This window comes from Leucoraja erinacea, unplaced genomic scaffold (assembly GCF_028641065.1).
Source record: "Leucoraja erinacea ecotype New England unplaced genomic scaffold, Leri_hhj_1 Leri_238S, whole genome shotgun sequence".
Taxonomy (NCBI): Eukaryota; Metazoa; Chordata; class Chondrichthyes; order Rajiformes; family Rajidae; genus Leucoraja; species Leucoraja erinaceus.
Window position 1 is genome coordinate 75,001 of NW_026576139.1, and position 22,841 is coordinate 97,841.

The 22,841-nt window shown below is 50.8% G+C and overlaps 1 protein-coding gene across 1 annotated transcript in view; it reads left to right on the forward strand.

Annotated features, from left to right (window-relative positions):
- The window catches only part of LOC129716449 (exocyst complex component 6B-like), a 77,203-nt gene extending 58,405 nt beyond the window's left edge, over positions 1-18,798 (forward strand). The window contains exons 7-8 of the mRNA XM_055666318.1: positions 13,374-13,468; positions 18,676-18,798. Coding sequence (XP_055522293.1) covers positions 13,374-13,468; positions 18,676-18,798 — 218 coding nt within the window. The remainder of the gene's footprint in view (positions 1-13,373; positions 13,469-18,675) is intronic.
- The last annotated feature ends 4,043 nt before the right edge of the window (positions 18,799-22,841 follow it).

Genomic DNA, 22,841 nt, shown 5'->3' on the forward strand with positions numbered 1-22,841 from the left:
AGTGACCCTACATAGATACATCCAGTCAGTTCAAACTCCAGTACAATAGGTGGAACAAAGGGGGGAAGATACTTATCTAAATGGTGGCCGATTAGGCAAAGGGGAGATGCAACGAGACCTGGGTGTCATGGTACACCAGTCATTGAAGGTAGGCATGCAGGTGCAGCAGGCAGTGAAGAAAGCGAATGGTATGTTAGCTTTCATAGCAAAAGGATTTGAGTATAGGAGCAGGGAGATTCCACTGCAGTTGTACAGGGTCTTGGTGAGACCACACCTGGAGTATTGCGTACAGTTTTGGTCTCCTAATCTGAGGAAAGACATTCTTGCCATAGAGGGAGTACTGAAAAGGTTCACCAGACTGATTCCTGGGATGGCAGGACTTTCATATGAAGAAAGACTGGATAGACTCGGCTTGTACTGGCTAGAATTTAGAAAATTGAGGGGGGATCTTATAGAAACGTACAAAATTCTTAAGCGGTTGGACAAGCTAGATGTAGGAAGATTGTTTCCGATGTTGGGGAAGTCCAGAACAAGGAGTCACAGTTTAAGGGTAAGGGGGAAATCTTTTAGGACCGAGATGAGAAAAACATTTTTCACACAGAGAGTGGTGAATCTGTGGAATTCTCTGCCACAGAAGGTAGTTGAGGCCAGTTCATTGGCTATATTTAAGAGGGAGTTATATGTGGCCCTTGTGGCTAAAGGGATCAGGGGGTATGGAGAGAAGGCAGGTACAGGATACTGAGTTGGATGATCAGCCATGATCAAATTGCATTGCGGTGCAGGCTCGAAGGCCGAATGGCCTACTCCTGCACCTAATTTCTATATTTCTATGTTTCTATACAGAATGCAGAATATAGTTCTCAGCATTGTAGCGCACCAGGTCCAGAGACAATGTCCAATGTCCGCAATGGGGTAGAGGTGAATCGGACAGTACCTTGGCACAGAAACAGACCATTCGGCCCAACTCATCCATGCTGACCAACATTTCCCATCGAACCTTGTCCCATTTGTCCGTGTCTGGCCCACATCCCTCTACACCTTTCCTGTCCATGTATGAGTCCCAATGTCCCTTACTCTGACATACTCAAAAATCTGTAATAACTCAGCGGGTCAGACAGCATCTCTGGAGAATAGGAATCGGAGACGTTTCAGGTTGTGACCGATGCTCACATTCACAAGTAGTAGAAGCAGAATAAGGCCATTCAGCCCATTAAGTCTACTCTCCCATTCACTCATACAAGATACAAGATACATTTATTTGTCACATGTGCCAGTTGGCACACAGTGAAATGTGATCACCATATAGCCATACAATAAAATAAACAACGCAACACATGATAGAGTTCAATATAAAACATCCCCACACAGCAGTATCTAAAGTTTCCCACTGTGAGGGAAAGCACCAAAGTCATGGCTGATCTATCTCTCCCTCATTCTCCTGCCTTCTCCCCATGACCCCCAACACCTCTTTGGAACAGCCGCACGCTACATAATAAAACCCAGACCATCACACAAACCGACCCCCCTTCCATTGACTCCATCTACACCTCACGCTGCCTCGGCAAGGCCAGCAGCATCATCAAGGACCAGTCTCACCCCGGCCACTCCCTCTTCTCCCCTCCCCCATCGGGCAAGAGGTACAGAAGTGTGAAAACGCACACCTCCAGATTCAGGGACAGTTTCTTCCCGGCTGTTATCAGGCAACTGAACCATCCTACCACAACCAGAGAGCGGTGCTGAACTACTATCTACCTCATTGGAGACCCTCGGACTATCCTTGATCGGACTTTGCTGGCTTTACCTTGCACTAAACGTTCTTCCCCTATGTATCGATACACTCGATTGTAACCACGTATTGTCTTTCCACTGACTGGCTAACACACGACGACAGCTTTTCACTGTACCTCGGTACACGTGACAATGAACCAAAACGCGGTAACTTCTACCGTTGCGCCACTGTGCTGCCCTGTGGTCCATGGTCTTTGGAGCATGGGTGAATGGTCTTTGCAAGAGCCACAAGCTGCTCTATAAAGCCCCAGCTGCAGTTTACAAGACACCGTGTGGACTCCACAGACCCTGCGTTCTCCTGTAAAAATGTCCAGCTTTCCCCCCCCACCCCCCTCACCCACCCCTAATAAAAGCAAATTAACGGCTCAATAAAGCGGAGACGGTGATTAGTGGAAGAGTGCTGGAGTGTTCTGGCCTCCAGCCAACACCTCTCATTACATGAACGTAAATGTTACAAAGGGGGGGGGGGGCCCAGGGTCTGACTCAATTATGTTTAATGGCACACGAGGCAGTCACAATTCATTAAAACGCCTTACGCCCGCCATTGCCGAGCTGTGAGGTGTTTACTACATCAGCCACACGAGCCGGAGGTTGCCATATCTACAGGGCTAGGCTGGCAAAGTCGACAGACAATAGACAATAGACAATAGGTGCAGGAGGAGGCCATTCGGCCCTTCGAGCCAGCACCGCCATGCAATGTGATCATGGCTGATCATCCCCAATCAGTACCCCGTTCCTGCCTTCTCCCCATATCCGCTATTTTTAAGAGCCCCATCTAGCTCTCTCTTGAAAGCATCCAGAGAACCTGCCTCCACTGCCCTCTGAGGCAGAGAATTCCACAGACTCACAACACTCTGTGAGAAAAAGTGTTTCCTCGTCTCCGTTCTAAATGGCTTACCCCTTATTCTTAAACTGTGTGTGGCCCCTGGTTCTGGACTCCCCCAACATCGGGAACATGTTTCCTGCCTCTAGCCTGTGCAAACCCTTAACAATCTTATACGTTTCAATGAGATGCCCTCTCATCCTTCTAAACTCCACTTGTAAATGTTTATTCCTAGGCAATTAACCTGTGTGTCTTTGGAGTGCGGGAGGAGGTCATGGGGGGAACGTACAAACTCCGTACAGTTTGGCGTTTGGGGGGGTGGGGGGGGGGGGGGGGGGGTTGGGGGGGGGGGGGGAGTCTGGGGGGGGGGGGGGGGAATGGGTCGGTGGCTTGCGACAGGGGATTGTACACCAAGCCTTGAGAATGGGCGGCTGGGCGGTGATTAGCAGGTGCCTCTAACCTGTCCTCTGAGGCCAGGTGACCTCTCCCAGCCCAGAGAGACGCCGCTCACATTGTAGTCACTCTAATTGAGATTGATGGCGGTGCCTTAACCCGGCTATTCCTCACTGTCATCGCAGGAGGTTGCCAAAGCTACAGCCGGCCGGTCGGGGACAGCTCCCACCAAATGCTTTTGCTCTCCAGTAAAATGCCCTATTGTCCCGGTTCTGTTTACGATGTCATTTGGGGCGGGGGAGGGGGAAATGGGGGGGTGAGGGTGGGGAGGGAGGGAGAGGGGTGAGGGTGGTGTGAAGAGAGTGTTAGCTTGCGGGATCAATAACAGGTTTTCTCGTGACTTCTCTTGCCCATGTGCGGTGGGGGGGGGGTGGGGGGAGGAGGGGGAGTGGGGGAGGAGGAGGGGGGAGGGGAGGAGAGGTGTGTGGAGTAGGGGGGATGGAGTGGGGTAGGTTGTGGGAGGAGGGGGGAGGGGGGGGTGGGGGTAGTAGGAGGAGTGGAGGGGAGTAGGGGAGAGGGAGGGTGAGTTGGGGTGGGGGGGAAGGGGAAGGGGGAGGAGGAGAGGGAGTGGGGGTGGGGTGGAGGAGGGGGAGGAGGAGGAGGGGGGAGGAGGAGAGGGAATGGGGAGGAGGGGGGGGGGGGAGGAGAGGAGAAGGAGTGGGGGAGGAGGGAGGGAGGGGAGTTGTGGGGGAGGAGGGGAATGGGGGGGAGGGGAGGGGAAGGGGGAGGAGGAGGAGGGGGGGAGTGGGGGAGAGGAGGGGAATGGAGGAGGGGAGTGGGGGAGGAGGAGGAGGGGAGGGAGTGGGGGGAGGGGGGGGGGTGGAGGGGAGGGAGTGGGTGAGGAGGAGGAGGGGAGGGAGGGGGGAGGAGGAGGAGGGGAGGGAGAGGGGGCTGGGGAGGAGGGGAAGGGAGGGGGAGGAGGAGGGGGGAGGGAGTGTGGGGGAGGAGGAGGAGGGGGGGGGAGTGGGGGGAGGAGGAGGGGGGGGGGGAGTGGGGGAGGAGGGGAGGGAGTGGGGGGGAGGGGGTGGGGGTAGGAGGGGAGGGAGGGGGGGAGGAGGAGGGGGGAGGGGAGGGGGGGGCTGGGGAGGAGGGGGAGGGAGTGGGGGAGGAGGGGAGGGGGGAGTAGGAGGGGAGGGAGTGGGGGGTGGAGGAGGAGGGGGTAGGGGAGGAGTGGGGGAGGGGAGGGGGAGAGGGGGGGGAGGGGAGGGAGTGGGGGAGGAGGAGGAGGGGAGGGGTGGGGGAGGAGGGGGAATGGGGGAGGAGGGGGGAGTGGGGGAGGAGGAGGAGGAGGGGGGGAGGAGGAGAGAAAAGGGAGGAGGGGAGGAGTGGGAGGAGGAGGGGGGGAGGGAGTGGGGGGAGGAGGGGAGTGGGGGGAGGGGGGGGAGTGGGGGGAGGAGGAGGGGAGTTGGGGTGGGGGGGAGAAGGGGGAAGGGGAGGGAGGAGGAGGAGGGGAGTGGGGGAGGAGGAGAGGAGAGGGGGAGGGGTTGGAGGAGGGTTAGGGAGGAGTGGGGGGGGTGGGGGGGGGAGGAGAGGGAGAGGGGGAGGAGGGGAATGGGGAGGAGGAGGGGGAGGGAAGTGGGGGGAGGAGGAGGGGGAGTGGGGAGGAGGAGAGGAGAGGGAGGAGGGGAGTGGGGGAGGAGGAGGGGGGAGGGAAGGAAAATGAACCCCTCCACCGCCCCCCATCCCACCGTCCCGTTTAAACAGTGCCGTGGTGCGTGGACAGTTAGCGGAGTCTTTCGATCACTATTAAGCTGTCTTGGACAGGCAGGAATTAGGAAGATTGACTGTAATGAGGGGACTCCTGTTATCAGCCGTTCCAGACAGCTGCTTCTTCCATTGAGATGAATACCCTCCTAATGGTTATAAGCTCCCCTCGTTTTTATAAACCCTCCAGAAAGTCATGAAAAATTCCTCTGTGAGTCTGCGGAATTCTTTGCCGCGGACGGCTGTGGAGGCAATAGACAATAGACAATAGGTGCAGGAGGAGGCCATTCGGCCCTTCGAGCCAGCACCGCCATTCAATGTGATCATGGCTGATCATCCCCAATCAGTACCCCGTTCCTGCATTCTCCCCATATCCCCTGACTCCGCTATCTTTAAGAGCCCTATCTTGCCCTCTCGTGAAAGTCTCCAGAGAACCGGCCTCCACCACCGTCTTAGGCTGAGAATTCCACAATCTCACCACCCTCTGTGTGAAAAAGTGTTTCCTCATCTCCGTTCTAAACGGCTTACTCCTTATTCTTAAACTGTGTGGCCCCTGGTTCTGGACTCCCCCAACATCGGGAACATGTTTCCTGCCTCTAGCGTGTCCAAGCCCTTAACAATCTTATATGTTTCAATGAGATTTCCTCTCATCCGTCTAAACTAGAGTGTACAAGCCCAGCTGCTCCATTCTCTCAGCATATGACAGTCCCGCCATCCCAGTAGTCGGGCCTAGTCAGTGGATAGGTTTAAAGCAGAGTTAGACAGATTCTTGACTAGTATGGATGTCAGGGGTTATGGGGAGAAGGCAGGAGAATAGGGTTCGGAGGCAGAAATTCTATCCCCCTATCACTCATGACCATATGATTTGGTTTTTGTGTCTGCTGTCTGGATACTTTCAAGAGAGAGCTAGATAGGGCTCTTAAAGGTAGCAGAGTCAGGGGAGATAGAAACATAGAAACATAGAAATTAGGTGCAGGAGTAGGCCATTCGGCCCTTCGAGCCTGCACCGCCTTTTAATATGATCATGGCTGATCATCCAACTCAGTATCCTGAACCTGCCTTCTCTCCATACCCTCTGATCCCCTTGGCCACAAGGGCCACATCTAACTCCCTCTTAAATACAGCCAATGAACTGGCCTCAACTACCCTCTGTGGCAGAGAGTTCCAGAGATTCACCACTCTCTGTGTGAAAAGAGTTCTCCTCATCTCGGTTTTAAAGGATTTCCCCCTTATCCTTAAGCTGTGACCCCTTGTCCTGGATTTCCCCAACATCGGGAACAATCTTCCTGCATCTAGCCTGTCCAACCCCTTAAGAATTTTGTAAGTTTCTATAAGATCCCCTCTCAATCTCCTAAATTCTAGAGAGTATAAACCAAGTCTATCCATATGGGGAGAAGGCAGGTTGAGAAGAGGCTGAAAGGCTGCAGGTGCAACCACTTTCTGCTGTCGCGGTGGCAAAGGTGATGGCGATCCCGAGGGCTACGTTTAAAAGGGGGAACGTATTGTTGCACAGAGCGTGCGTCAAATCGGTAGTCAGGAAGGCAAACGTAAGGCCTGCAATAATTTTGACAGGACTAGAACAGACAGGTAATGCTGATTCCCTACAAGGCGCTGGTGGGGCCGCATTTGACATATTGTCAGCAATTTTTGGGCCCTCTAAATGAGGAAGGATGTCTTCACAGAGAGGGTCCAGAGGAGGTTTACAAGAATGATCCCAGGAATGAGTGGGTTAACATATGGCGAGCACTGGGTCTGTACTCGCTGGAGTTTCGAAGGATGAGGTGAGGACCTGATTGAAACGTTACCAGAATAGCGAAAGGCCTGGATAGAGTGGATGTGGAGAGGATGTTTCCACTAGTGGGAGAGACCAGGAACAGAGGGTACAGCCTCAGAATTAGAGGATGTACCTGTAGAATGGAGATGAGGAGGAATTTATTTCGACAGAGGGTGGTGAATCTGTGGAATTCTTTGCCACAAATGGCTGTGGGGGCCAAGCCAATGGGTGTTTTTAAGACAGGGATAGATAGATTGTTGATTAGTGCGGGTGTCTGGGGTCACGGGGAGAAGGCAGGAGAATGGGGTTGAGAGGGAAAGATAGATCAGCCATGATTGAATGGCAGAGTGGACTTGATGGGCTGAATGGCCTAATTCTGCTCCTATCACATGAACTTATGAAGGGTGGTGAGTGCCTGGAACATGCTGCCAGGTAGGTGGTGGTTGAGGTAGGTATAGTAGGCCACAGAAGAGAGTTTTATTGTGTTAAGCCAGCCACGTAAATCATATAAGGTAGACACAAAATGCTGGAGTAACTCAGCGGGACAGGCATCATCTCTGGAGAGAAGGATTAGGTGACGTTTCGGGTCGAGACCCTTCTTCAGACTGCCTGGGTCTGACAGTCCCGACCCGAAACGTCGCCCATTCCTTCTCTCCAGAGATGCCGCCTGTCCCGCTGAGTTACTCCAGCATTTTGTGTCTTTCTTCGGTGTAAGCTGGCATCGGAAGTTCCTACCTACACAGATGAAACACGTTTAGTTTCCTTTTGAGATACAGTGTGGTAACAGGCCCTTCTGCCCACCGAGTCCATGCTGGCCAACAGACAGACCAGGGGCAATTCAGAAAAGCCAATCAGATTCAGATTCAGATTCAGATTCAATTTTAATTGTCATTGTCAGTGTACAGTACAGAGACAACGAAATGCATTCAATAGACAATAGACAATAGGTGCAGGAGCAGGCCATTTGGCCCTTTGAGCCAGCACCGCCATTCAATGTGATCATGGCTCTGGACTCCTCCAACATGTTTCCTGCCTCTAGCGTATCCAAGCCCTTAACAATCTGAAATGTTTCAATGAGATCTCCTCTCATCCTTCTAAACTTCAGAGTGTACAAGCCCAGCTGCTCCATTCTCTTAGCATATGACAATCCCGCCATCCCGGGAATTAACCTTGTAAACCTACGCTGCACTCCCTCAATAGCAAGAATGTCCTTCCTCAAATTAGGGGAACAAAACTGCACACAATACTCCACATCCCTCATCCCATCTAAATCTTCCCTATGCATGTGCCCATCTATACGTTGCAGTCCCTGCCTCAACTATCTCCTCCGGCAGATCGTTCCATACACCCACCACCCTCTGTGAGACAAAGTTACCTTTCTTTTCCCCCTCACCTTTAACCTATGTCCTCTGCTTCTCGATTCCCCTTCTCTGGGTACAAGACTGTGCATCTATCCTATCTCTCATCTCTCTATAAGATCACCCCTCATCCTTCTGCGCTCCAGGGAATAGAGACCCAGCCTACTCAACCTCTCCCTGTAGCTCAGCCCATCGAGTCCTGGCAACATCCTCGTAAATCTTCCCTGCACTCGATCCATTCACACATTCAGGAAGACGTTCTCAGCTCTAGAGGGATTGGGATACAGATGCACCAAGTTGGAAGGTTAGAATTTGTCGTAATGTTGTCCAAACGTAAGCATTTACTCAACTGTGGACAGTTTAAGAATAAGGGGTAGGCCATTTTTTTCACATAGAGAGTTGTGAGTCTGTGGAATTCTCTGCCTCAGAGGGAGGTGGCCAGTTCTCTGGATGCTTTCAAGAGAGAGGTAGAGAGGGCTCTTGAAGATATAGCGGATATGGGGAGAAGGCAGGAACGGGGGTACTGATTGGGGCACTTTCAACAACTGCAGTTGCACAAAGTGTACATGAGAACTCATGGACAAGAAGTTATTACAAACCATTAAAAACCGTAAAACAAAGGACTATAAAACTGTAAAAATTAAAAGACATTAAAAGCACTAAAACAGAAACAATGGCTCAGCCAGTGTCGAAAGCCAGAGAATAAAAATGAGTAGGGTGGATTTGCAGATGAATTGTCTATTGTCTGATGTGCAACGGCAAGGTGTTCCAGAGGCCGGAGCAAACAGAAAAGGCTCTATCCCCTCTGACCTGCTTAGACCTTTGGGGCCGATCAGCCAATAACATTAATGGCCTACTCCTGCACCTATGATTATATATGACTGGGAGGGAAAAAAAACTGAGAGTAAAAATTCTCTGGCACAGAAGGCACTGGAGGCCAATTCACTGGATGTTTTCAAGAGAGAGTTAGATTTAGCTCTTCGAGTCGGAATCAATAAAGCAGGAACTGGGTGATTGGGAAGATCAGCCATGATCATTGAATGGCCCTGGCTCGAAGGGCCGAAACTCCACCTATTTTCTATGTTTCAATTGAGGACATCTGAATGGATGAATATATTGGGGCAGATAAAATAAAGCTGTTACCTTTCATGAGTCCAATACATGAGGGAATACATTAAGGCCCACAAAATCCACATCCCTCTATTCCTTGCATATCTATCTGCCTATCGTCAAAGTCAATATATCTTCCAGCACCGTTACCCATGGCAGCACCTTCCAGATACTCTGTGTAAAAAATGTTTAGTTTAGTAGAGTTTCGTATATCGTCTTCAAGTGAGTGCGGAATTCTCTGCCTCAGAGGGCGGTGGAGGCCGGCTCTCTGGATACTTTCAAGAGAGAGCTAGATAGGGCTCTTAAAGATAGCGGAGTCAGGGGATATGGGGGGAGAAGGCAGGAACGGGGTACTGATTGGGGATGATCAGCCATGATCACATTGAATGGCGGTGCTGGCTCGAAGGGCCAAATGGCCAACTCCCGCACCTATTGTCTGTTGTTTATTGTCACGCGTACCAAAGGTACAGTGAAACGCCTTTTCGTTGTGTGCTGCCCAGTCAGCGGAAAGACTATACAATCAAGATGAAGTCCGATTAAAGGTGGCTCAAAGGTCTTCCATGGGATAGATGTGAGGTCAGGACCACACTCTGGCTGATGGTTCAGTTGCCTGTCCCTGAATCTGGGAGAATTAGCTCAGTTTAGTCCAGAGGTGCACTGGGGGAAACAGGCCCTTCGGCCCTCCGAATTCACACTGACCATTGGTCACCGGTGCACTAGTTCTATCCCACACACTATGGACCATTTACAGAAGCCAATTAACCTACAAACCTGCACGTCTTTGGAGCGTGGGAGGAAACCGGAGCACCCGGAGAAATCCCACGCAGGTCACGGGGAGAACGTGCAAACTCCGTGCAGACAGCGCCCGTAGTCAGGATGGAACCCGAATCTCTGGCGCTGTGAGGCAGCGACTCTACCGCTGCGCCACCGTGCATTTGCGTATTCAAACTACTGGTCATCTCGACTGATAACAGCCGGGAAGAAACTGTCCCTGAATCTGGAGGTGTGCGTTTTCACACTTCTGCCCGATGGGAGAGGGGAGAAGAGGGAGTGGCCGGGGTGAGACTGGTCCTTGATGATGCTGCTGGCCTTGCCGAGGCAGCGTGAGGTGGAGATGGAGTCAATGGAAGGGAGGTTGGTTTGGGTGCGATGGTCTGGGCTGCATCCACACAACTCTCTGTAATTTCCTTTCAATAGAGCCATCCACACATTCAACCCCTTATATAACCATATAACAATTACAGCACGGAAACAGGCCATCTCGGCCCTACAAGTCCGTGCCGAACAACTTTTTTTTCCCTTAGTCCCACCTGCCTGCACTCATACAATAACCCTCCATTCCCTTCTCATCCATATGCCTATCCAATTTATTTTTAAATGATACCAACGAACCTGCCTCCACCACTTCCACTGGAAGCTCATCTCACACCGCTACCACTCTCTGAGTAAAGAAGTTCCCCCTCATGTTACCCCTAAACTTCTGTCCCTTAATTCTGAAGTCATGTCTTCTTGTTTGAATCTTCCCTATTCTCAAAGGGAAAAGCTTGTCCACATCAACTCTGTCTATCCCTCTCATCATTTTAAAGACCTCTATCAAGGTCTAAAGACCTTAACCTTCTGCGCTCCAGAGAATAAAGACCTAACTTATTCCCTTAAAATGAGTTCATTAATATCTCACCTACCACTTCTGTACCTCGTACGACTGTTTGTTAATTTATTCCCTTATATTATTTTATATTAAAGGCTGCACAGAAACAGGCCTTCGTCCGAGCCCAGGCCGACCATCGATCACCCGCTCACACTAGTTCAGTTATCCCACTTTTCATCCGCTCTCTGCACAGTGCGGGCATTTTACAGAAGCCAATTAACCCCAAAACCTGCAGGAAGGAACTGCAGTTGCTGGTTTAAATCGAAGGTAGACACAAAATGCTGGAGTAACTCAGCCCATCGGTGGAGAGAAGGAATTGGTGACGTTTCGGGTCGAGTTCCTTCTTCGGCCTCGACCCGAAACGTCACCCATTCCTTCTCTCCAGTTACTCCAGCTCTTTGTGTCCAACCCAAAAACCTGGTATGGATGTGGAGAGGATGTTTCCACTAGTGGGGGAGTCTAGGACTAGAGGTCACAGCCTCAGAATTAAAGGGCGTTCTTTTAAGAAGGAGATGAGGAAGAATTTATTTAGTCAGAGATTCAGATTCAACTTTAATTGTCATTGTCAGTGTACAGTACGGAGACAACGAAATGCATTTTCGTGTAATTGAATCTGGAGGTGCAGATGGTGGTGAAACTGTGGAATTCTTTGCCACAGAAGGCTGTGGAGGCCAAGTCAGTGAATATTTTTCATGCAGAGATAGATTGATTCTTGATTAGTACGGGTGTCAGGGGTTATGGGGAGAAGGCAGGAGAATGGGGTTAGGACAATAGACAATAGGGTGCAGGAGGAGGCCATTCGGTCCTTCGAGCCAGCACCGCCATTCAATGTGATCATGGCTGATCATCCCCAATCAGTACCCCGTTGCTGCCTTCTCCCCATATCCCCTGACTCTACTATCTTTAAGAGCCCTATCTAGCTCTCTCTTGAAAGTATCCAGAGAATCCGCCTCCACCGCCCTCTGTGAGAGAGATAGATCAGCCATGATTGAATGGCAGAGTAGACTTGATGGGCCGAATGGCCTAATTCTACTCCTATTCCGTGTGATTTCACATAGTGGGCACCCGAAGTCAGGATCGAACCCAGGTCTCGGGTGCTGTGAGGCAACAGCTTTACCAGCTGCACCATTGTACCATATTATTGATAATTGATAATTGATAAAATGTGGAAACAGGCCCTTTGGCCCAACTTGCCCACACCGACCAAAACATGTCCCACCTGCCTACTTTTGGTCCATAACTCTCCAAACCAGTCCTATCCATCCACCTATTTAACTGCTTCTAATCCCAGCCTCAACCATATAACCATATAACGATTACAGCACGGAAACAGGCCATCTCGGCCCTTCTAGTCTGTGCCGAACACTTACTCTCACCTAGTCCCATCTACCATAACCCTCCTACCTCCTCTGGCAGCTCGTTCCATACACCCACCAAGAGGGGGAGGGGGAAAGAGAGGGGGGGAGAGAGATTGGGAGAGAGAGAGAGGGAGAGAGAGAGAGAGAGACGGAGAGAGAGACAGAGAGAGGGAGAGGGAGAGAGAGAGAGGGAGAGAGAGAGAGAGAGAGAGAGAGAGAGAGGGGGAGAGAGAGGAGAGAGAGAGGGGGGAGAGAGAGGGAGAGAGAGAGAGAGGAGAGAGAGAGAGAGGAGAGGAGAGAGAGAGAGAGAGAGAGAGAGAGAGAGAGAGAGAGAGAGAGAGAGAGAGAGAGAGAGGGAGAGAGAGAGGGAGAGAGAGAGAGACCCTCAGAGAGAGAATAGAGGAGGGAGAGAGAGAGGGAGAGAGCAGGGGGGGGAGAGAGAGAGGGAGAGAGAGAGGGAGAGAGAGAGAGGAGAGAGAGAGGAGAGAGAGGGAGAGAGAGAGAGAGAGAGAGAGAGAGAGGGGAGAGAGGGAGAGAGAGAGAGAGGGAGAGAGAGGAGAGGGAGAGAGAGAGAATGAGACAGAGAGAGACAGACAGACATACAGAGAGAGAGAGAGAGAGAGAGAGGGGGAGAGAGGGAGAGAGAGAGAGGAGGAGAGGGGAGGGGGGAGGGGGGGGAGGGGGGAGAGAGTCAGAGGAGAGGGGGGAGAGATGGGGAAGATGAGAGGAGGAGGAGGGGGAGAGAGGGGAGAGATGGGGGGAGAGGAGGAGGAGAGTCAGAGAGAGGGGGAAAGATGGGGAGAGAGGAGGAGAGAGTCAGAGAGAGGGGGAGAAATGGGGGGAGAGAGAGTGGGGGGGAGCAGTGAGGTGGGCATTTGAGGGGTCGATTGAAGCTTTTAATCTTCTCTTATTAACATTAATAAAAGCAGGTGACAGGCGTGTAATTGAAAGAATCCCACAGTGAGAACAGCGCGGGGCAGAAAGACCACATCAGTTTGACAGAACTGAAAGGATTTCCCCAGCTGTAGATTTTATTGTGTCACGGAGCCATTCGCAAGCTGTTTGTTCGTTTGAGAGAGAGGGGAACGGAAAAAAAAATCCATGAAGCTAAAACAGCCCATGGGAATAAATTTTAGGCTGGTCAGTACAGTTCCTAGCTGTCAAGGCTCGGAATTAATGGTGTTTGGATGACAGAATTTTTGACGGGTTAACAAAGAGGTGTAAGGAGGGAAGACATGATCTCTGAGGAGAATGGTAGTCCACTGGCTTGGCCCCGCTGTCTGCGCTGTCATCCATCTGCCAATCTCCCCGTCCATGGTTGTTTAGAGATGTTTTTATCCTCTTTTCTTTCCCACAGACTTTGCCAGTTCTGGGCCGGTGCCTGGCTTCCAAGGGGACACACTGCAGTTGGCCTTCATCGACTTGAGACAAGTAAGCCTTTGTTTCAAATGTGTGACTGAAGACCCGCAGGATGCGATTGACGCCCCGCTCACCCCCCCCCCTCACCCCCCCCCTCGCTCCCTCGCCCCCCCCCGCTCCCCTCCTCCCCGCGGGCTGACTTCTCCCACAGGGCTCGGGCCTACAAACGTCAACACTGTGTTTGGCTTTCGGGCCTTCAGGTAGAGGCCTGGCCTGCCTGGTCTCTCTCTTTCTCTCTCTCCCTCTTCCTCTCCCCTCCTCCTCCCCTCGCCATCTTTCTCTCTCCTCCTCATCCCTCCTGAAATTAAATTGGATAGGTATATGGACGGGAAAGGAATGGAGGGTGAGTGCAGGTAGATGGGACTAGGTGAGAATACGTGTTCGGCACGGACTAGAAGGGCCGAGATGGCCTGTTTCCGTGGTGTAATTGTTATATGATTATATCCCCTCTAACCATCTATCTCTCGCTCCCTCGTCTCTCTCCCTCTCTCCCCCCCTCTCTCTCACTCCCCCCTCTCTCCCTTCTTCTCTCCTCTCTCTCCCCCTCTCTCTCTCTTCTTCGTCACCCTCTCCACTTTTCTCATTCTCCCTTTCTCTTCCCCCTTCTCTCCCTCTCCATTTTCCCTTCCCCTCCCTCATCCCATTTCACCCTTCTCGGCCTCCCTTCCTCTTCCCCTGTCTCCCCCTCCCTCTCTCCCTCTCCCTAGTTTCTCTGTCTCTCCTCCTCTCCCTTTCCCTCTCTCTCACACTCCCTCTTTCCCCCTATTTCATCCCTGTTTATCTCCTTCTTTCCCCCCCCATCTTCCCCCTTCTCTGGGGGTAGTAGGGCCTTGAGCATCGGCACGGAGCAGGTGTTTGTTGCGAGGGGGTGAGGGAGCAGAGGCATCGTCCGCTCACCGGGCTATTTATTGTGTTTGGAGAGTTAATGTCCAGAAAAGGGGTGGAGGGTGGGGAATGTACATTCATCACTATTGATTATTGCTGATAAAGCACCACCCGACTCTCACACACACACATACACGTACACGCACGCACGCACACACATACATGTGAACCCACACATGCACACACATGCACACAAGCATGCACACACGCACATACACACGCACACTCACATACAAACGCGCGCACACATGCATACAAACGAACGCACATACACGCACGCGCACACACGTACGCACACTCTCGCACATGCAGGCAAGCGCACACTCTCACACCCACACACACACCCATGAGCACACATACACACACACACGCAGGCAAGGGCACGCATGCACGCACACACATGTAAACATGCATGCACACACACATGCACGCACACGTACACACACACACACGGGCACACACACACACGCGCACAAGCACGCACACACGCACGCACACACACATGCACGCACACACACACACGGGCACACACACACAAGCGCACATGCACGCACACACACACACACACGGGGTACACACACACAAACGCACATGCACACACACACACGGGCACACACACACGCGTGCACATGCACACACACGCACGGGCACACACACACATGCACACACACGCACGGGCACACACACACAAGCGCACATGCACTCACTCACACTCACACTCACTCACACAACCCTCCAGCCCCTCTGACAGCCGCCGGTGCCATTGCGGTGGGGGCTGCAGGCAAACTGTCTGTGTGTCTGTGTCGGCACGGTGGCGCAGCGGTAGAGTTGCTGCCTCGCCGCGCCTGAAATCCGGGTTCAACCCCGGCCACGTGCTCCGTCTGCACCGGAGTTTGTCCCTTCTCCCCCCGTGACCTGCGTGGGTTTCCTCCGGGTGCTCCGGTCTCCTCCCCACACCCCAAAGACCGACAGGTTAGTAAGCTGATTGGCGTTGGTATAAATGTGAATGGTGTGTTGTGTTGGTGTGCGGCGTGATCGCCGGGCCGCGCGGACTCGACGGGCCGAAGGGCCAGCCTCCGCGCTGCACCAGCAAACTAAACTGAAGTAAACCCGGTCGGAGTGGCGGCTGGAAGGAGCAGCTCAACCCAGCAGCTTGTCGCGGCCGCCCTGGGCGTGTCACAGGCAGAGAAAGGGGTCTCTTGTCCTGTCATCTTTTCAGCTAGAAGATAGATGAGAGTTTGTCAGCAACCGCGGATTTCTCAGCCGCCACTGACGTTATGTCCTGAACCCATTTACTGCTCTGTGGCGATGATGTGTCTCACACGCCCTCATTAGCATCACGGTCTGCCTCCCATCCTTCTGACTAACTGTATTATATCTACACGCCTTAGTGGATGCATATGTGGCTTTAAAATTATTAATACCCTGGAAATCCTTGTTTTACAATAGACAATAGGTGCAGGAGTAGGCCATTCGGCCCTTTGACCCAGCACCGCCATTCAATGTGATCATGGCTGATCATCCACAATCAGTACCCCGTTCCTGCCTTCTTCCCATATCCCCTGACTCCGCTATCTTTAAGAGCCCTATCTAGCTCTCTCTTAAATGTATCCAGAGAACCGGCCCCCACCGCCCTCTGAGGCAGAAAATTCCACAGACTCGCCACTCTCTGTGTGAAAAGGTGTTTCCTCGTCTCCGTTCTAAATGGTTTACCCCTCATTCTTAGCGTGCTATTTCAATTATGTATAGAGTGATACAGTGTGGAAACAGGCACTTCAGCCCAACTACACCACACTGGCCAACAATGTCCCAGCTATACTAGTCCCACCTGCCCGCATTTGGCCCATGCTGAGAGAATGGAGCGGCTGGGCTTGTACACTCTGGAATTTAGAAGGATGAAAGGGGTTCTTATTGAAACATATAAGATTATTAAGGGTTTGGACACGGTTGAGGCAGGAAACATGTTTCCGATGTTGGGGGAGTCCAGAACGAGGGGCCACAGTTTAAGAATAAGGAGGGAGCCATTTACAACGGAGGCGAGGAAACACTTTTTCTCACAGAGAGTGGTGAGTCTGTGGAATTCTCTGCCTCAGAGGGCAGTGGAGGCCGGATCTCTAGATACTTTCAAGAGAGAGCTAGATAGGGCTCTTAGAGATAGCGGAGTCAGGGGATAGGGGGAGAAGGCAGGAACGGGGTACTGATTGGGGATGATCAGCCACGATCACATTGAATGGCGGTGCAGGCTCGAAGGGCCGAATGACCTACTCCTGCACCTATTGTCTATTGTCTATAATAAGCGTTGAATAATCTTCTAATCGGTAAGGAAAAAAAGATTTGCATTACACTTTGGCACACATATTAATAAAAGAATTATTGATATCTAAGCAGATCTCGGTTTTCATCCAACATTCCAAAGCCGTGCAGGTTTATGGATCAATTGGCTTGTCAAAATGTCAATTGTGAACTGTCCCTAGCGTGTAGGATGGTGCTAGTGTGTGTGTGGGGATCACTAGTTGGCACAAACCCGGTGGGCCGAAGGGCCTGTTTCCGCGCAGTATCTCTAAAGTCTAAAGGTCAAGATGTACCTTACATAAATACAATCAGGTCAAACTCCAGTACAACAGGTCGAGCAAAGGGAAAGATACAGAGTTCTCAGCATCAGTTTCATGGACTTTAGACTTTACTTCCGATATACAGCGTGGAAACAAGCCGTTTGTCTCACCAAGTCCGCGCCAACCAGCGATCACCCCGTACACTAGCACTATCCTACACACTAGGGACAATTTACAATTTACGAAATGTGGCCTCACCAATGTCTTATACAACTGCAACATGACCTCCCAACGTCTACACTCAATGCTCTGACTGGTGAAGGCCAATTTGTGTGTGTGTCATAAGATCATAAGGAATAGAAATCGAATGAGGCCATTCGGCCCATCGAGTCTACTCCGCCATTCAATCGTGGCTTTTCTATCTCTCCCTCTTAACCCCATTCTCCTGCCATCTCCCCATAACCCCTGACACTCCCCATAACCCCTGACTGGTGAGACCACACCTGGAGTATTGCATACAGTTTTGGTCTCCAAATCTGAGGAAAGACATTCTTGCCATAGAGGGAGTACAGAGAAGGTTCACCAGACTGATTCCTGGGATGTCAGGACTGTCTTATGAAGAAAGACTGGATAGACTTGGTTTATACTCTCTAGAATTTAGGAGATTGAGAGGGGATCTTATAGAAACTTACAAAATTCTTAAGGGGTTGGAAGGCTAGATGCAGGAAGATTGTTCCCGATGTTAGGGAAGTCCAGGACAAGGGGTCACAGCTTAAGGATAAAACAAATTCCTTTAAAACCGAGATGAGAAGAACTTTTTTACACAGAGAGTGGTGAAATCTCTGGAACTCTCTGCCACAGAGGGTAGTTGAGGCCAGTTCATTGGCTATATTTAAGAGGGAGTTAGATGTGGCCCTTGTGGCTAAGGGGATCAGGGGGTATGGAGAGAAGGCAGGGATGGGTTTACTGAGTTGGATGATCAGCCATGATCATATTGGATGGCGGTGCAGGCTCGAAGGGCCGAATGGCCTACTCCTGCACCTAATTTCTATGTTTCTATGTTTCTATGACACCCGCACTAATCAAGAATATATCTATCTCCTCCTTAAAATATCCACTGACTTGGCCTCCACAGCCTTCTGCGGCAATGAATTCCACAGATTCACCACCCGCTGACTGATGAAATTCCTCCTCATCCTCCTAAAAGAACGTCCTTTAATTCTGAAGCTGTGACCTCTAGTGCTAGACTCTCCCACCAGTGGAAACCTCCTGTCCACATCCGCTCTATCCAGGCCTTTCACTATGTATGTTTGAGTATGTGGAAGAAAGAACTGCAGATGCTGGTTAAAATCGAAGGTCGACGCAAAATGCTGGAGTAACTCAGCGGGTGAGGCAGCATCTCAGGAGAGAAGGAATAGGCGACGTTTCGGGTCGAGTCGAGACTCTTCTTCAGCCTCGACCCGAAAACGTCACCCGTTCCTTCTCTCCAGAGAAGCTGCCTGTCCTGCTGAGTTACTCCAGCATTTTGTGTCTACCTTTGATTATGTGTATATACGCACGTACTAGGAACTTTTTTTTCTCGTGTCTTGTATTGTTTACATATCCTGTTGTGCTGCTGCCAGTAAGAATGTCATTGTTCGATCTGGAACATATGACAATAAAACACTCTTGCCTGGCTTGCCTCTGGTACAGAAACCTCCCACTGACAAACTGTCCCATGCCCAGCCAGGGTTTGGACCCGGGGAGCTGAGAGTTGCTGAAAGCTCCAATTGTAGATCCATCCGTGAATTTGCATTTCTATAGCGCCTGTCACAGCCCCGGACATCCCTGACTGCTCGACGGCCGATGGGCTGTCAATGGATGAGGTATTCATTGAAACGGCCGTCGCCTGTGCCCCGACACGACAAGTCGCAACCAGGAATTTAACGCAGGGAAGATGCTGGAGTGACTCAGCGGGACAGGCAGCTGCCACTGGAGAGCAGGAACGGGGTGACGTTTCGGGTCCAGGCCCTTCTCCAACATCACCCAACACTTCCCACAAGAGACGCTGCCTGTCCCGTTGAGTTAAGGGGCTGTGCCACTGCGGCGACCTAATCCGCGAGTTCAGAAGAGCGTCTTCGGCCTTCAAGCTCGAGGGCACTCGCCTGGGAAACCCCGAGCTGGATCGACCGTCAACGATGAAACCACGAGCACGATCCACATACACACACACACACACACGCACGCACACGCACACACACACATACGCGCACACACACAGACACACACACGCACGAACACACACACACACACACACACGCACCCACACACACACACACGCACACACACACACACACACACACACACACACACCACGCGCACACACGCACACACGCACACACACGCACACTCACACACGCACACACACACACACACACACACACACACACACACACACACACACACACACACACACACACACACACACACACACACACACAAAAACACACACACACACACACACACACACAAACACACACACACACACACACGGCATTTAACATTACCGGTCGGTTTTCCTTGTTCTTGAAAACTCCAATGAGCCAATTAAAATGCCCGGTCAGCGATGGAGATTGCCTCTGGCTGCCCTCGACTGCCTGTAACTACACAGCTACCCCGCTCCACTGCGCTACGAGTTCAAAAGAACCATGCCGACCAATTTTTACTCGTGGAAATTTTTTCAACATGCTGAAAACTTTCCGCGACCGAGCTGAGGCGGTGAGTATGCGGGGACTTCCCTCGAGCATGAAGGGGAGTTCCCGTGACCTCCTAGGACCACGTGTCGACCATGCTGCGAGTTTGAATCGAGGGCAAACTCTTCTAAACTCGCAGATTAGGTTGCCCGCAGTGGGACAGCCCCATTACTCCAGCATTCTGTGTCTTTCTTCAGTGTAAACCAGTATCCGCAGTTCCTTGCGACACAATTAAATGCAGGGAAGAGCGAGGTGCTGCATTTCAGGAGCACTAACCTGGGCAGGGCCTACTCAGTGAACCGTGGGGGGCTCTGGGGAAGTTTGTAGCGCAGGGGGGGATCTAGACTTGCAGGCGCGTCGTTCATTGAAAGTGGCATCTCAGGTAGTTAGGGCGGGCATCAAGACTTTTCAGTCAGAGCAATGAGTATAGAAGTCGGGAGGTCATGTTGCAGTTCTATAAGATGGTGGTGTCGGCATTTAGAGTAACGTGTTCAGTTTCGGGCACCATGTTATAGGAAAGATGTTGCCAAGCTGGAAATGGTTCAGAGAAGATTTACGAGGATGTTGCCAGGACTCGAGGGTGTGAGCTACAGGGAGAGGTTGAGCAGGCTGGGTCTCTATTCCTTGGTGCGCAGGAGGATGAGGGGTGATCTTATAGAGGTGTATAAGATCATGAGAGGAATAGATCGGGTAGATGCACAGAGTCTCTTGCCCAGAGTAGGGGAATCGAGGACCAGCGGACATAGGTTTAAGGTGAAGTGGAAAAGATTTAATAGGAATCTGAGGGGTAACTTTTTCACACAAAGGCTGGCGGGTGTATGGAACAAGCTGCCACAGGAGGTAGTTGAGGCTGGGACAATCCCATTGTTCAAGAAGCAGTTAGACCGGTACATGGATAGGACAGGTTTGGAGGGATATGGAGCAAATGCTGGCAGGTGGGACTAGTGTAGCTGGGACATGTTGGCCAATGTGGGCAAGTTGGGCCGAAGGGCCTGTATCCACATTGTATCACTCTATGACATACACATATATACATATTAGTGTTTCTAACTTTCTCACTCCCAAATAAGGGACAAAAGGTCAAAATACGGGACAAATTCCCCACGGCAATTTGTTGACCGACTCGGCCGTGGCTGGGTGAATGATAAGTTGGCCCGTGTGCTGGACTGCACGCAAAGCCCAGTCGGCGGGCCGGCTGAGGAGTTTTGGCCCGCGTGCTGGGCTTTGCGCGCGGCGCCAGGCGGCTTTGCGTTCTGCTATACGGAAAGTCCGGCACCCCGTCCAACTCATGAACCGAAGATCGGCCAAATAAAAAACTGAAAAGTGTGGCGTGCAAAAGTATTCAGTCTTCCCCCGAGTCAATACTTTGTAGAACCACCTTTCGCTGCAATTACAGCTGCAAGTCTTTTGGGGTATGTCTCTACCAGCTTTGCACATCTAGAGACTGAAATGTTTGCCCATTCTTCTTTGCAAAATAGCTCCAGCTCAGTCAGATTGGATGGAGAGCGTCTGTGAACAGCAATTTTCAAGTCTTGCCAGAGATTCTCAATTGGATTTAGGTCTGGACTTTGACTGGGCCATTCTAACACATGAATATGCTTTGATCTCAACCATTCCATTGTAGCTCTGGCTGTATGTTTAGGGTCGTTGTCCTGCTGGAAGGTGAACCTCCGCCCCAGTCTCAAGTCTTTTGCAGACTCCAACAGATTTTCTTCCAAGATTGCCCTGTATTTGGCTCCATCCATCTTCCCATCAACTCTGACCAGCTTCCCTGTCCCTGCTGAAGAAAAGCATCCCCACAGCATGATGCTGCCACCACCATGTTTCACAGTGGGGATGGTGTGTTCAGGGTGATGTGCAGTGTTAGTTTTCCGCCACACATAGCGTTTTGCATTTAGGCCAAAAACTTCAATTTTGGTCTCATCTGACCAGAGCACCTTCCTCCACATGTTTGCTGTGTCCCCCACATGGCTTGTGGCAAACTGCAAACGGGACTTCTTATGGCTTTTTTTCAACAATGGCTTTCTTCTTGCCACTCTTCCATAAAGGCCCGATTTGTGGAGTGCACGACTAATAGTTGTCCTGTGGACAGATTCTCCCACCTGAGCTGTGGATCTCTGCAGCTCCTCCAGAGTTACCATGGGCCTCTTGGCTGCTTCTCTGATCAATGTTCTCCTTGCCCGGCCTGTCAGTTTAGGTGGACGGCCATGTCTTGGTAGGTTTGCAGTTGTGCCATACTCTTTCCATTTTCGGATGATGGATTGAACAGTGCTCCGTGAGATGTTCAAAGCTTGGGATCTTTTTTTATAACCTAACCCTGCTTTAAACTTCTCCACAACTTAATCCCTGACCTGTCTGGTGTGTTCCTTGGGCTTCATGATGCTGTTTGTTCACTAATGTTGTCTAACAAACCTCTGAGGCCTTCACAGAACAGCTGTATTTATACTGAGATTCGATTACACACAAGTGGACTCTATTTACTAATTAGGTGACTTCTGAAGGCAATTGGTTGCACTGGATTTTATTTAGGGGTATCAGAGTAAAGGGGGCTGAATACTTTTGCACGCCACACTTTTCAGTTTTTAATTTGTAAAAAAATTTGAAAACCATGTATCATTTTCCTTCCACTTCACAATTATGCGCCACTTTGTGTTGGTCTATCACATAAAATCCCAATAAAATACATTTACGTTTGTGGTTGTAACGTGACAAAATGTGGAAAAGTTCAAGGGGTATGAATATTGCAAGGATAGATAGATAGATAGATAGATAGATAGATAGATAGATAGATAGATAGATAGATAGATAGATAGATAGATAGATAGATAGATAGATAGATAGATAGATAGATAGATAGATAGATAGATAGATAGATAGATAGATAGATAGATAGATAGATAGATAGATAGATAGATGCATACTTAGTATGGCTGTATGGTAACTCAAATTTCACTGTACCTTAATTGGTACGTGACAATTAAATTTAATCTTGAATCTTGATACACACACACACATACAGTCCGTACACAAAAAATAAACAATACTAATAATGCAATAAGAACAATAATAGCCTGTTGTAGTTCAGAGCATATTTGAGGTTGTAGTGTTTAATAGCCTGATGGCTGTGGGGAAGAAGCTGTTCCTGAACCTGGACGTTACAGTTTTCAGGCTCCTGTACCATCTTCCCGATGGCAGGGGTGAGATGAGAGCGTGGCCATCCAGGGTGGTGTGGGTCTC